We start from the raw sequence: 13,154 nt of genomic DNA on the forward strand, positions 1-13,154 counted from the left end.
GGTGCGGATATCGATACTTGTTTGTCTTCTTTGCCAAAGCAGATGAGTATCGGTTGGTGCAGAGAGGAGGGGAGGATGTCTTTAATCTGTTTCTCACCTCTGACCCTCACACTCTTCCCACCAGCCACGCTTCGCTGCTTCCGTTTGACTTTATCTTTTTGATATCAAGATTGTGGGAGGGCAGAAAAGCGTATAAGATCAACGTAACATGAATCAATCTCAAGAGTTTCTTTCTGCATGTGAAACCCTATTAGCAGCAACCTTGAGGGGCGGAATCCTTCGCAGCTGCCATCTTGTATCATTAAAGAGGAGACACACCTCGGGCCCCACGTTAGGTGTCTGTTATTGTAAAATCTCTTTTCTCTCTACCACGCATCATGCAGAGATCTTTTTATCCTGACATTCTAGTTCATCGAGATTCCACATACACTTTAGGCCTTCTGGGAGTGTCCCACACTTGCTCATCACTGACAAAACCAACAAAAAAAAAATGTTTTTCTTACCTTTATCATGAGAACGCTACTGTCTTCTGAATGAATGTCCCCTGCAGGGACATTCCCAGCAACCTGCCCTAACAGAACATGTTAGGGTCAAAAAAACACAAATTAAAAGAACGAGGCCATTTATTTAAAACGCAGATGGATGGTTTTGCTCTATTAAAATAGCAAAGCTGTGCCGGTCGTGCCCTTCACGCACCTTGACCATACGGCAATGAGGCTCAGCAGAGGTGTTGTGCGACTGGCTGCGGGGCTGTGAGGTGAACCGTGGGAGGGGTTGAGCCCTCGGAGACCCGCAGTGCTGACCTCTGGCACTAAGCACACACAGAAAACCCATTAACAGACAACAAGAGCGCCGCCAGCAGCAAAACTTTCTAACTCGACAAAAGAAGTAAAAGGCACCATTTCAGCCACACAGTTTTACATGTTTTTATCAGAAATCTCGTAAAAAAAACACTTTTCCAACTCACATTCGACCAATGTTACATAAACTAAAACTGTGATAAATTAAACGTTGCGGTTTTACAAAAGGAACTCAGACGCGTGTCCAGCCAAGAACACCAACGGATCCTCTTCAACTTGAGGCGAAATTCTCGCCACTGAAGCGAAAGTCGCGTCTGTTCGAGTGGAGATTCTCGAGTGAAAGAGTCGAAATGTTTCTCACCCGCAGCACTTTTTTTGGCAGCAGACGCTGCTGCAGAGGCTTCGGTGCTACTTGAAGGAAGAGCCTATTCAATCAAGTGAAGCAGACGGTAAAATCCAACGGATCTGAGCCTGAAAATCCAATCTTAGATACAAAATGATCTGCAGGTGACTCATCATTGGAGAACGATGTTCAACGTAATGGTGGGTTCTGCCGTCTCGAGAGTAGTTCGAGGCCTGAGTGGGCATCCGGAGTCTAATCCTGTCTGGGGCAGACTGTAAAATATAGCTCTGCGCTGCAGCCTGAGCTCCTGGAGGAATCCTGCTCATTCGTAGTGGGTTATTGTTCTTGACATCGTTAATTGACCTTTACAGTTTGACCTTTCTGGGGATCTGACTGTACATCCCAGTGGACTGGCTGCACGCTGGTTTCATAAGTTCTGCCAAACTTAAAATAAAAGTTAGACAGATGTATCGGCCCATCGATGTGGGGACCAGCAACCCGCCTCCAGGTTGTTGTGCTGCCGCCATTTTAAAATCTGAACTTATTTTTCTGTTTCCGCAGCACCTGGTTTTTATTTGCAAAATCATTAATCGGCAAACTTTATTGTGCATTTCAGTTTTAGATATAGTTGTTGTTCTTAAATGTGCTTTAATTTAGGATTAGGATAAAAACAAATAATTGTGTTGGTTTTAAAAGTGTTTTCATTGCAGAAGCAAATTCATCAATGGTCTTTTTCCCAAAAAATCCTGACAAAATCTTGTGTCAGAGCTAATAGAAAATAATGTCAGTGCAATCTAACTGTCTCATAATTCCAGATGTTATTAAAGTCAACGAATAAAAGGCATTTAAAGAATTGAACGCCACTAAAATGTTGGTTTACTCTCTAAATAGCCTATATAGACAAATAGAAAGACATAAAACTTGTGATACATTTTTTAAGGAATCGCTGCAGTAGTTTTTTTCTCGTGTCAGATATTGAATACTGGAGAAAAGAAACCTCTAAAGAAAGGAAAAATCTTAAAGGAATGTAGATGTTTCTTAACTTGGCCCAATAAATCAGTCACTCTTCACAACCCCTGCTTGCATCCAAAACCAGGATTCTGATGCTTTTGACCAAAATAGGCGAGAAATGCTACTTAAAGCAGAGAGGATGTTTGATGTGTCATTTTCTCAGAACTCTAGAAAGTCAGAACTTTAACTTTGGCTGAATCTTTTAAATCGCCTGCCTGAACACCTTTAGGGAAAAATGTTATTTAGACTACAGATTCAGGCTGATATGCCTGGAGAGATTTGGTTTACAAAATAGTAATTAGCTTATTCTTGAATTAAATCAAAGTGCCCTTATATGGGTCACTTTGGTTGCTTTGGCACGAAAAGCCAATCGTGAATGTCCGATTATGGACCCTCCCACAATGGGCAAAAAAGCATCAGATAGGCGCGTCTCCCTGGATACTCCATCTATAATACTGTTTGCTCGTGTAAAAGGTTGCAAAGGGGCCTTTACCTTGTGAGGGTTTTTGTTTTTTGGGTTGGTTCTTTTGCCTGTGTGTCGTGCGTTCTGGCGCGTCATGCGCACTTCACGGGTCCGTCTGTCGGAACGTAGCCAGTACATGAGAAAGCTGTGCGTGGTGCAGAAAAGCCTGGGGTGACTGCTGCACCCTGCCAACTCCACTGGGCTTCGGGAGAGTGGAAGGAGAGCCGTTGCATGGCTGCACGCTTGCTGCTCGGTGCTGCTTTGAGAAAAAATGTTGAAGTTAGTCAGCCGCGCGGACTCGCGCCCTTCAGAAAACTCTGGAGATCTGCATTTACAAGTGATCTGAAGCCTGCTATGGAGGACCCCTGGAGACAACATGAGTCTGAGCACTGACAATGTTACCTTTCTGTGGAAGAATGATTCCACTCAACTCGACAACGCGTCCTCCCGAGTCAACTTCAGCAGCAGCGCTGGGGGGAACCACACGGCGCTCAACGAGGTGCGCCTCACCCGTGCCATCCCGCTCGGGTTGGTTCTGGGGGCTTTCATCGTGTTCGCCATCGCGGGCAACATCCTGGTGATCCTCTCTGTGGTGTGCAACAGGCACCTGAGGACCCCGACCAACTACTTTATCATCAACCTGGCCATCGCCGACCTGCTGCTGAGCACCACGGTGCTGCCGGTATCCGCCACCCTGGAGATCCTGAACTACTGGGTGTTCGGCAGGATCTTCTGTGACATCTGGGCGGCGGTGGACGTGCTGTGCTGCACCGCGTCCATCATGAGCTTGTGCGTAATATCCATCGACCGCTACATCGGAGTGAGCCACCCGCTACAGTACCCGGGCATCGTGACGGAGAAACGGGCTCTGCTGGCCATGCTCGGGGTGTGGGCGCTGTCGGTGGTCATCTCCATCGGGCCGCTGTTCGGATGGAAGCAGCCGCCGTCGCCGGACGACACGGAGTGCCCCATTACCGAGGAGCCGTTTTACGCGCTCTTTTCCTCCCTCGGCTCATTCTACATCCCGCTGGTCGTCATTCTGGCCATGTACTGCCGGGTCTACATCGTCGCCAAACGGACCACTAAGAACCTTGAAGCCGGTGTAATGCGGGAGAGGATGAACTCCAGCGAACTGACCCTCAGGATCCACAAGGGCTGTCAGGTGCACGAAGAGCCCGGCCACTCCGGCACCGGTAAGGGCCGTGCGCACCAGGCCAGGAGTTCCCTCACGGTGAAACTTCTAAAGTTCTCCAGGGAAAAGAAAGCGGCTAAAACTTTGGGAGTAGTGGTCGGCATGTTTACGCTCTGCTGGCTGCCCTTCTTTCTGGCCTTACCCATAGGTAGGTAAAGGTGACGGGGAAAATACTTATCCAAGTGCCTTTCTGAGGAATGCACCTTTCTGTAGTTTTTATAGACACATTTGAAAAAATTTGAAAAAAATTGTATTCCTGTGCACAATTTCATCAAATAATTTAGTTTAATCATTTCAAATTAGAATTATTCATACTTTACATATACAGTATATATATATATGTGTGTTTGTGTGTGTGTGTCCTACTTTACCTGCTATATATACAGTATATATACTGTACATATATATATATACACACACACACATATATATATATGTATATATATATGTGTATATATATATATATATATATATATATATATATATATATATATATATATATATATATATATATATATATATATATATAAAGTAAGATAGTAGGTAAGCAACTAAATATTCTAATGTGTTTTCTACTTATATGATACTTTATAATCATTAAATGGGTGAATTGAGCTGCAAAGGATCTTATTAACACCATCATGTTGCCTTTAGGTGCTCATTTTTCACTCGTACGTTTAAAGTTTAAAACATTGATCATTTCCTTAAATCCAATGTCAGGCTGAAGCCTAATGACAGTGAAACCGGTAGTATGAATTTCAGAGTCATCAGTTGAAGGTTAAAAATGCAGGCTTTATATCACCACTGACACCAGAGTCTCCTGGGAGCTGCTCTGCTCGTGGCCCATCGGAACGCTTCAGCATTGCATCTGTGCCACCAGAAGAGAAGAGAATCTATCCATTTGTAGCTCTAGTGCCGCGGGTCCTTTCATACGACGGCTCTCGAGTTTTGAAGCCTATAAAAACGGTCTAACGTGGGGGAAAGATGCAGCAACTGACAGGGAGAGGCTATTTGAAATGTTATCAGGGTTATCGCGGCACTAGTTTGTCTCGGTTCACGGCGACACTCATCGTGATAATGAATGATTGGATGGATGTTGCGGGGTCTGCCGGGGCCTCCTGTGATGCAGCTGCTCAAACTGCCTTCCATGGCAGGATGTTTAAATAGCCTGTCCTGGGTGTGTGTGTGTGTGTGTGTGTGTGTAGGGGGGGCTGCTGCTGAGCTGTGCAGAGACAGTCAGGAGAGCGCCAGCGCTGGAGCGTGTACAGCGAGCGTTGTGCTGATGATCATTTTCTTGGTGCTGATTGCCTGCAGCGTTCCGGGTTATGGATATATTGAGGCACCTGTTTATCCATTTAGGGTTGTCACCATGGTGTGTTTACGCCCCGAGCTGCTGCTTATCACCGCCCCGGCGTGGACATAAAATGCGGGCCAGGATTACAAGACCAGGTTTCATCCCAGGGGGGGGAGGGGGCTTGGCATCAAGGAGTTTTGGGAAATTAGAATTCCAACAATCTGACGTTCCGGATCTGAGAAGGTGTAATTACAGATAGGATGGAGGTCAGATGGCCATTTAAATAAGCGAACAGGTTTGTAGAAACAGGCTGGAATGAATGAAGAAATGAAAGATTTCAGTGGTTTCCCTGAGTGACACCCTGTGGCTGGACGTCGTGGTAGGTGGGTCGTCTCCAGAACCAACCCGGGCTGCGAGCTAATGCTAATATCTCATTCAGGCGTTCCAAGTCAGCGTGCACATATTGATGACACTTTATTTATTGGATGTTTGTCAGATGGTGAGACAGTGAGGCAGTTTCACATGAACAGTTCCAGCATAGATGGCGGGTTTCCGATGTTTCTCCAACATGACGCATCGTCGTGTGTGCAGCATTAGTGGGCGGAGCATGAGAACCCGTGGCCGGTGCTGTCAGGGGGGAGGCGAGGCGAGTTCTTCTTGTATTATTCATGTCCTTCTCCTGCCTGCTGCCACGGATGTGTTCCATATGTGGGGCTCTTCCTGCAGCAGCAGAGAGCTGAAGATTCACGGTTAAGAATTTTCATCACCTCTGATTTTAACAAATTGGAGTCTGCTCTGAAAAGAGCCACCGTGACCTCTGACCTGGGGATATGTAAGCTCCTTCACAAGAGGCCTCATTCGGCGTCCGTCAACAAATCGTTGTTCCTGCAGATAAATGGCCAGCGTGCGTCTCGAGTCCGGCCCGGCTCCTTTTTAATGTCTCCTTTCATGTTTTTAAGTTGGAGTAAAGAAAGATATACAGATCCTGACATTATAAACAGGACATCAAAGGTTTGAACCAAATGGTACTTCAGATGAGGTTGCAGCCCAAAAATTCACGCACATTTACTGACCCGTCTAGATTCGCTTTCTGGCAGAGATAACCTGAAGAGTTTAGCTTCTCTTACAGTCTCGTATGGAAAACCACTGAAACAGACATGTTGCGCAATAAATTTGTGATAATTGTGATATCAACATGCAGTGATCACATCAGGTTTACACCTGCTGAAGCCTCCTCCGACCCACATGCAGCATTTGTGTCTAAAAATATCAGGCTTTCATTCAGATATTTAACATACAGAGGAAATTATGTGTTTGACATATGGGCAATATGAGATTTGGCCAACTTCCAGAGGGGATACGACAAATCGCCATAGCAACCTACAATACAATCCTCAAAAAAGCACATACAGCTTGCAGAATAGCTGACTTTGGCCAAAACAAACATGCTAATGCCAAGTCAAATGGCATCAAAACAGCCCGGACCAGGATTCTTTGATATGATGAGTATAAAACAACAACACTGTAAACATGACTCATATTATCCAGTGACATTTAACATTTATCTTTCTTCCTAACATAAATAAAGTTCATCACCACTTCCTGCTGTACAAATATGAAGCCAGTGCATCCCAGCGTTGCACTGGTTTGGCCTGACTCGTAGAGCTCTAATATTCAGACTCATCATATTTAAATACACAAGAATAATCTCTTCCGTGCTCAACGTCAGCCTCTTTTGTCGAGTCCTCAGCCGCTTTCATCACACACATTGTTCCAAGGCTGTTTCACACCCAGCGCAGGCATCCACGTCCTGTAAACGCCTCACAAGCAGCCAATGATGCAAACGCTCTGCCCACACGTGAGACAAACCAACACTTCAGGACATTAAGCCTCTGTTGCCATTTTAGAGGTCTTTTATTTAGACTGTGGCTGTGGATGTATGTGAATCACGCATGTGCGTGCGTGCGTGCGTGCGTGCGTGTGTTTCTCCAGCGTTCAGATGGTAATTGAAAATTGTTTTGAAGGTGGAAAGAAAAAAGAATCACAGGAGCGCTACAAGTGAGGAAGCCTTGAAGAATAATGGAGGTGGCAGAGCTGGGTTGGAGGGGCTGAAGGGGCCAGGAGGGCGTGGGGGGGTGGGAGCAGGGGCGCCTGGGATGTCAAGGCAATTACCCAGAAATACTATGTTGTGATTTCATTTAAGGGCGATCTGCAAGGGCAATAACCCCTCTGTCCTTTCGCATTAAGACTTATTAATCATATTTAGGGTGTGTGAAACAGGATGAAACTGTGTGTGTGTGTGTGTGTGTGTGTGTGTGTGTGTGTGTGTGTGTGTGTGTGTGTGTGGCACAGCACAGGTACTGTTTCATCCAATTACTGACAATAACAGGATGCCTTGTTTTGTTAAGATGTTCCTGTGTTCGGTGTGAGTATGCGAGGCCGCCCTGAGGACCGCCAGCGACCCCTTCCTCATTTATCTCTCTGCCATTGTGGTGCAGAGAGGCCCCTCCTCCCCTCCACCTCGACGCTGCTTTTGGGCAACAAATACATCTGAATAGGACTTTAACGTAAACATGTTCCATATCTGTCCACAGGAAGCCTGTTTGTATCAATAAAGGGGGAATTATAACGACTGCACACACAAGAGGAGTTAAATTTAAATCAAGCGCAGATTTGTGTTTACACACGAGTCACGTTTCCTGCGCTATTATCAGCACAACGCACGTACATAAACATTTATTCTAGAGAGAAACTAAAATAAACCCAGTCTAGGAGCGCTGATCAGACAAAGCAGGGCGCAAACGTGCGGCATTGAAACCGTTTCAGAAGGTAAAATTGAAGAAAATAACCACCCACACACCAGCAATAATTGATAATTGACTTGAATCATCTCAAAGTTGCTCAGTTTTCCAGGGTTTTTTCTTAGCAAAGCTAAAGTGGAAACTGTGGTGTTTAGCTCAAGACTGTCATAGTCGCTGCTGCCTTTTGTTTGTGACCTGAAGCAGATAAAGAGAAAAAACGGAGAAAATATTTTAACAAAATGCAGCAGCAGCTGGGACTGGAGACCAGGACAGCTGGGACAAGATGTCGGAGGTTTAATTGCTGCCACTTGAGTCCAAATCCTGATTACAAACTCGTCTCTCACGGCATTTAAGTAGCTGTCCATTAATGTTTAAAAAAGAGCATGTGAACATACCAGGGGCTAAGAAAGGACCCATTTATCTACTGTTCAGGAACACACTCACAATTAATAACAGTAGATGCATCATTAGTGTTATTGAAGAATGTTGATTTCCAGTCTGGAAATGGTTTTTGTTTGTAGGTTTTAATAGATTTTTCCACTTTTAGACCAAAGTTCATCTGCCTCTGGTTTATTATAGCTGCTGATAATATAACCTGTGATGTGACTGATGTTACCTTTTTGTTAGATTAGGTTTCAGAGATTAGAGCGGACCCTGAGCCTCTCTGGGATCTGGGTTGATTTCAGGATGATGTGAAGAAACTGGCAGACTCGCTGTCATCAGCACAAACAACACAAAATCGTCTGTTTGGCGAATCGTCTCTCGCAGGTTTAATTTCCAGTTTCGGTTTCCAGGCATCCCTGCTTTTAAAAGCCTTTTCCTCCATTTAAGCCTGGCCACAGGAGGGGAGACGAGGAAAGATTAACGCCGTTTATCCTAATCTTGGCTAAAGCTGCTCATTAGCATGCAGAACAAGTTCCACCTTATTGTTTCCATCATTAGCATTGCTTCTAATTTGGAGAAAACTCCACAGACATCTTGTTTTTACTGTTTCTGTGCAATCTTTTCCCTCAAATTGTGCAAATAAGGGTCACCATTTAGGCATTTATGTCCTTGAATCTCAAAACCCAAAATAAAATGATGTCGTGAATGTATAAAATCAGGTTTGGGTTTTTTGGGATCACATTGGTCTAGTTACATATATTCTAAAACTAAATGTTGCTTAGAGACCATGAATGTCTTTGAACACATCCATGTTTTTAAAATAGATCTATGTCAGGGAAAATGTACGCAACAGTTTGTCATGTTATGTTTTCTGTCCAAATTGAGTTTTTATCTAAAAATCTGTTTTACCATGTCAGCTTTGTCTGTATTGCTTTAATGATTAGAACCATCACAAGTAGTAGTAGTAAAAGTAGTATTAAATGTTAGTTTAATACTACTAGTTAATAATACTAATACTTTTTAAGAGTTCAGTCCTCTGTGGTGTAGCTATGCTGCCACCTACAGGTTTAAATGTGACCTGCAGGTCTCTGAAGACTCAAATATCATCCAAATAAAATAAAACTTTCACTGTAGTAATAAGAATAATATTGATGGTTTAAACACAGTGGTTGTCCATCATTGATACCGTTTTATTAGCGTTTAGCTGCAGACTGAAACAAATTTTCTATGCAAGTAATTTTGAAAAACCGAACTTCCTAATTATGGTCGTAAAAATATGTTGTATTTTTGTTTTACTAATTATTTATTTTCTTTATTATCCAAGCAAACTCTCCACGTTAGCTGCAATTTAACTAAAAACAAAAGAACTACAACAAAAGAACTACAATTATCTTATAAAAAAAGAAAATCTGATTGAAGTGAAGTAAAATAAAGTCTTAATCTACTGATGTGCAATAATTGAGTAATATTAACACAAACTTTCTGTGTGCAGCTGGATCAGTCACAGAGATTAATAGATTCGATTACATTAATGACACTACACTCAGATGATGACTATTGTAATGAGATTAACATTTTTGGAGCGTTCTCCAAAAAAAAAGCTGCAAACCCGTCAAATTTGATTGTGTATATTTGGCCTAAATTCACTGGCAAATTCATTCATTTACCTGCAAAAACACCATATCCCACAATGCAATGCTGTGCATGCAAACATGAAGTGGACCAACAGAATGTCAGAGGGCAAAAACACCAATGTTCCTGTCTCCTGCTAAAGTGGGAACAGACGTTGTTGTGCGGCACATAAGTGAACACCAACCTAAAGAAATCTCCCTGGCTGCTGCTGAACGATCTTCTTCCCCTTGATTTCCCTCTCCAGGGTCTTTTAATGTGAACCTGCGCCCTCCTGAAATCCTCTTCAAAGTCATCTTCTGGCTGGGCTACTTCAACAGCTGCCTGAACCCCATCATCTACCCCTGCTACAACCGGGAGTTCAAGCTGGCCTTCATCCGCATCCTCAGGTGTCAGTGTCACCAGCGGAAGCGTCCTGGCTTCAAGGCCTACAACTACCGCACCTCCAACATCAGCGCCTCTGGACATTCGCGCAAAGGCTCAGCAGACCACAACTCCAGCTGCCTGAACGGCAGCCAGCGCACCCTGCCCTCCTCGGCCAGCCCCAGCCCCAGCTACCTGAGCAGGGGCCTCCCGACCTGCCCTGAAGGAGAAATGCTGTACATCTGGGGCACCTCCACCCCATCACCCTCCACACCCAAGCTGCTGCCCGGCAGCCCTGGTAACAGCCAGCAAGGAGGTCTGGGGGCAGCTAAAACCCCCGAGGAGATGAGCGGAGGGGTCTTCAGCTTCTCGTTTGCAAAGAACAGGGACAAGCAGGGGATGCACAAAGACGGCGTTGCCCCTGACAACAAAGTGTGACTCTTCTGTTTGAGGGATTTAAAGGGTGTTTGTGGAGTTTCACACACTCGCTGTAGTCATGATCATTCCGTCAGTGGGCTGTTGGCATCATTAGTGGCTAATGTGAGGTGTAAGTGTGGAATATTGTCACTGCTGCTCCATCAGAACTATTTTTGTCTGTTATGACTGTATAGGTGGCTGATATTGACAGGATTGTTAAAGAGACCTGGGTGCATGCATCTAGATTAGCCGTTAACTTAATTTCAGCGGAAATGAACACGTTCGCCACAAGCACAGACATATTTACCACCCAGATTCTATTCCCTCCTAAAAGACTGAACAACGAACCCGGCTTGTGTAAAAAGTGTGGTCAGAAAAACAAAAGTCACCTTTCTGTTACAATCACTTGATATCTTATCTGTGTTGTGGAATTGAGAATATAACCCAGTTTTACTGTGCGCACAATCACCACATATCATCTTGTTTGTATGTTTGACATTCAACAAGCTCAAAGCAGCTGCATCAAAAATGTGACCAATACTGTACGTGGAAATAAAGCTGATCAAACGCCACCTTCAGGCAGACTCCGTAACTGCACCCAGAGGCGAAGAGAGGGTGAAAGGAGGTGAAAATACTGATTTACTGTGGAGGGATTCTGTATAAATCTGCATGCTAGTCCAACACTACAGTGTGTGGTCTTCCCCACCGCTCCACACCCAAACGAGCTGCACACACAGCTAAAACCTGAGGCTGACCAGTGCTGAAAGCCTCGTTCACCCTTGTGTGACTTAAGTTGAGATATAAACCAGCCGACAGGTCAATGTGGGACATTAACAGCTGATTTTGGTGTGATAAAAGGAAGCAGCGGATGTGGGCGTTAGTCAGAGCTGCAGCACGCCACTCCTTATTTCGTGTCATAAAGACTTTTCTTGTGTTATTCTCTCTGCTTTACCACCATGACGTTCACTGGGAAATACGAGCTGGAGACTCAGGAAAATTACGAGGAGTTTTTGGAAGCAATCGGTACACAAATTTTATTCTTGACGCTCATGCCATAAAAGGATGGATGTGATTTATTTTTCCTCTGTAACAGGACTCCTCGGTGCCAAGACGGACCACAAAGTGATAACAGAGGTGGTCCAGAATGGGAACGACTTCACCTGGACACAAACCATTCCCAACTGGACGTGGTCGAACACGTTCAGCGTCGGTCAGGAATGTGAGCTGGTGACCATGAAGGGCATCCAGTTCAAGGTGGGTGGGTGAGAGCAACAACCCTGATATCTGAAAGTTTTCATCCTTTTTTTGTCATGAAATCAGGGTTTAACGGACGTCTTTCTGATCCCCAGGCTCCAGTTCGTATGGAAAACGGAAAGATCTCAGTCCAGTTTCCTCAGTACCATTTCACAGCAGAGGTCAATGGGGACAAGTTGATAATGGTAAAAGAACCAATCAGTTAAACTGACTTCCATTGCTCTCACAGAGTCCGTGTTGGTGTCCGATTTCAGTGGATTTAACTCCACATTAACACTTCTCCTTTCCTCTCTCAACCCTTTAGAATTGCACAACTCCAGGAGAGAAGGGAGTGACCTTCAAAAGAATAAGCAGGAGACTTTAAGGCTGCGAGACTCAACATGTTTTATTGGAGCAGAGGCTGGCAGAGGCAGAGCACATCGTGAAAAAGTTTGCTGTGACTCCAGGGGGTTCAGAAGGATCCCTCACATACGCAGGGAGGCAAAAGTGTTTGTGTCCTTTTGGGTCTGTGTCAGAGCGGCTGGATGTGTTGTGCACCCAACGGTGAAGTCACACCAACGTGTTTCAAAATGAGAAATAAAATGTGAACTGGAGCAGACGCGTGATATTTTCTTTTGGAATGCTTTCTGCTGATTTTCACAGCGTCCCTTTGTTCGTGTTTATGTATCGTTAATGTTCTCATCCACTGATATTAAGCTGCCTGTACGTAAGAACAAAAAAGATGGATGAACTTTATGCATTAGTGTGTTTAGTCATTGTATTTAAGTGGCAATTAAATTTCCCCTCAGCGGGGGGAATGTTATTTGGGGAACCGAATCTGTGTCATTACAGGGTGAAAATGTCAGATGTGATTAGTCATCCTCGAGGCCTGTTTCACTTCCTGCTGCTGTGACTGAAAGCAGAGCAGACATCTACAAACATGTGCATTTGTGCGACTCACTGTAAGATGGCTGCTAAAGGGTCAACGTGGGAATGCTGCTGGTTGTGTAAATAACGTGAAAAACAAGATGGGAGCGGCTTTTTCAATCATATGATATCTGTTAAAGTGTTTTTGGCGTTAATTGACCTTTTTAAAAACCGGATAAAGCGGTGATGCATTGACGACTTATTTATTGGGTCGGATTTTAGATCGCCTGCGTCACGGGCAGAATAAAAGGATGGGTTGCCTGTTGAGTTTGCTATTCTGTGGAAGCCTGGCAACAG

At 44.5% G+C, this 13,154-nt stretch overlaps 3 protein-coding genes across 10 annotated transcripts in view; 2 read left to right on the forward strand and 1 right to left on the reverse strand.

The window, feature by feature from the left end:
- LOC105417378 (hepatitis A virus cellular receptor 1 homolog) overlaps positions 1-2,786 on the reverse strand; it is a 30,185-nt gene extending 27,399 nt beyond the window's left edge. For 6 of the 7 annotated variants that reach the window (XM_029847373.1, XM_029847368.1, XM_029847371.1 and 3 more), the window contains exons 1-3: positions 2,648-2,786; positions 697-811; positions 504-571 (exon numbers count right to left, since the gene is read on the reverse strand). The gene's annotated coding sequence lies outside the window, so the exon portion shown is untranslated. The remainder of the gene's footprint in view (positions 1-503; positions 572-696; positions 812-2,647) is intronic. The other variant, XM_011610705.2, reaches the window with a different exon arrangement.
- A 33-nt stretch (positions 2,787-2,819) lies between these two features.
- Positions 2,820-11,269, forward strand: LOC101067265 (alpha-1A adrenergic receptor). 2 transcript variants are annotated; one of them, XM_003970426.3, is made up of 2 exons: positions 2,820-3,957; positions 10,165-11,269. In XM_003970426.3, the coding sequence occupies exons 1-2, from the start codon at positions 2,994-2,996 to the stop codon at positions 10,716-10,718; spliced, it is 1,518 nt and encodes a 505-aa protein (XP_003970475.1). In that variant the 5' UTR covers positions 2,820-2,993; the 3' UTR covers positions 10,719-11,269. The 2 variants fall into 2 exon arrangements, with proteins under 2 accessions (XP_003970475.1, XP_029703220.1); XM_029847360.1 differs by having other exon boundaries at positions 2,820-3,810.
- A 153-nt stretch (positions 11,270-11,422) lies between these two features.
- On the forward strand, positions 11,423-12,544 carry LOC101079683 (gastrotropin). The gene is made up of 4 exons (XM_003970396.3): positions 11,423-11,720; positions 11,791-11,951; positions 12,047-12,136; positions 12,256-12,544. Exons 1-4 carry the CDS (start codon positions 11,654-11,656, stop codon positions 12,313-12,315), a joined length of 378 nt encoding a protein of 125 aa, XP_003970445.1. The 5' UTR covers positions 11,423-11,653; the 3' UTR covers positions 12,316-12,544.
- Positions 12,545-13,154: the final 610 nt, after the last annotated feature.

This window comes from Takifugu rubripes, chromosome 14, assembly GCF_901000725.2.
Source record: "Takifugu rubripes chromosome 14, fTakRub1.2, whole genome shotgun sequence".
Classification (NCBI taxonomy): domain Eukaryota; kingdom Metazoa; phylum Chordata; class Actinopteri; order Tetraodontiformes; family Tetraodontidae; genus Takifugu; species Takifugu rubripes.

Bases quoted from the DNA above. Each gene is read 5' to 3' on its own strand.
- LOC101067265 (XM_003970426.3), top strand. From the start codon at position 2,994: ATGAGTCTGAGCACTGACAATGTTACCTTTCTGTGGAAGAATGATTCC. The intron at 3,958-10,164 runs GTAGGTAAAGGT...TTCCCTCTCCAG, and splicing joins CTTTCTGGCCTTACCCATAG to GGTCTTTTAATGTGAACCTG.
- LOC101079683 (XM_003970396.3), top strand. From the start codon at position 11,654: ATGACGTTCACTGGGAAATACGAGCTGGAGACTCAGGAAAATTACGAG. The intron at 11,952-12,046 runs GTGGGTGGGTGA...TCTGATCCCCAG, and splicing joins TGAAGGGCATCCAGTTCAAG to GCTCCAGTTCGTATGGAAAA. The intron at 12,137-12,255 runs GTAAAAGAACCA...TCAACCCTTTAG, and splicing joins ATGGGGACAAGTTGATAATG to AATTGCACAACTCCAGGAGA.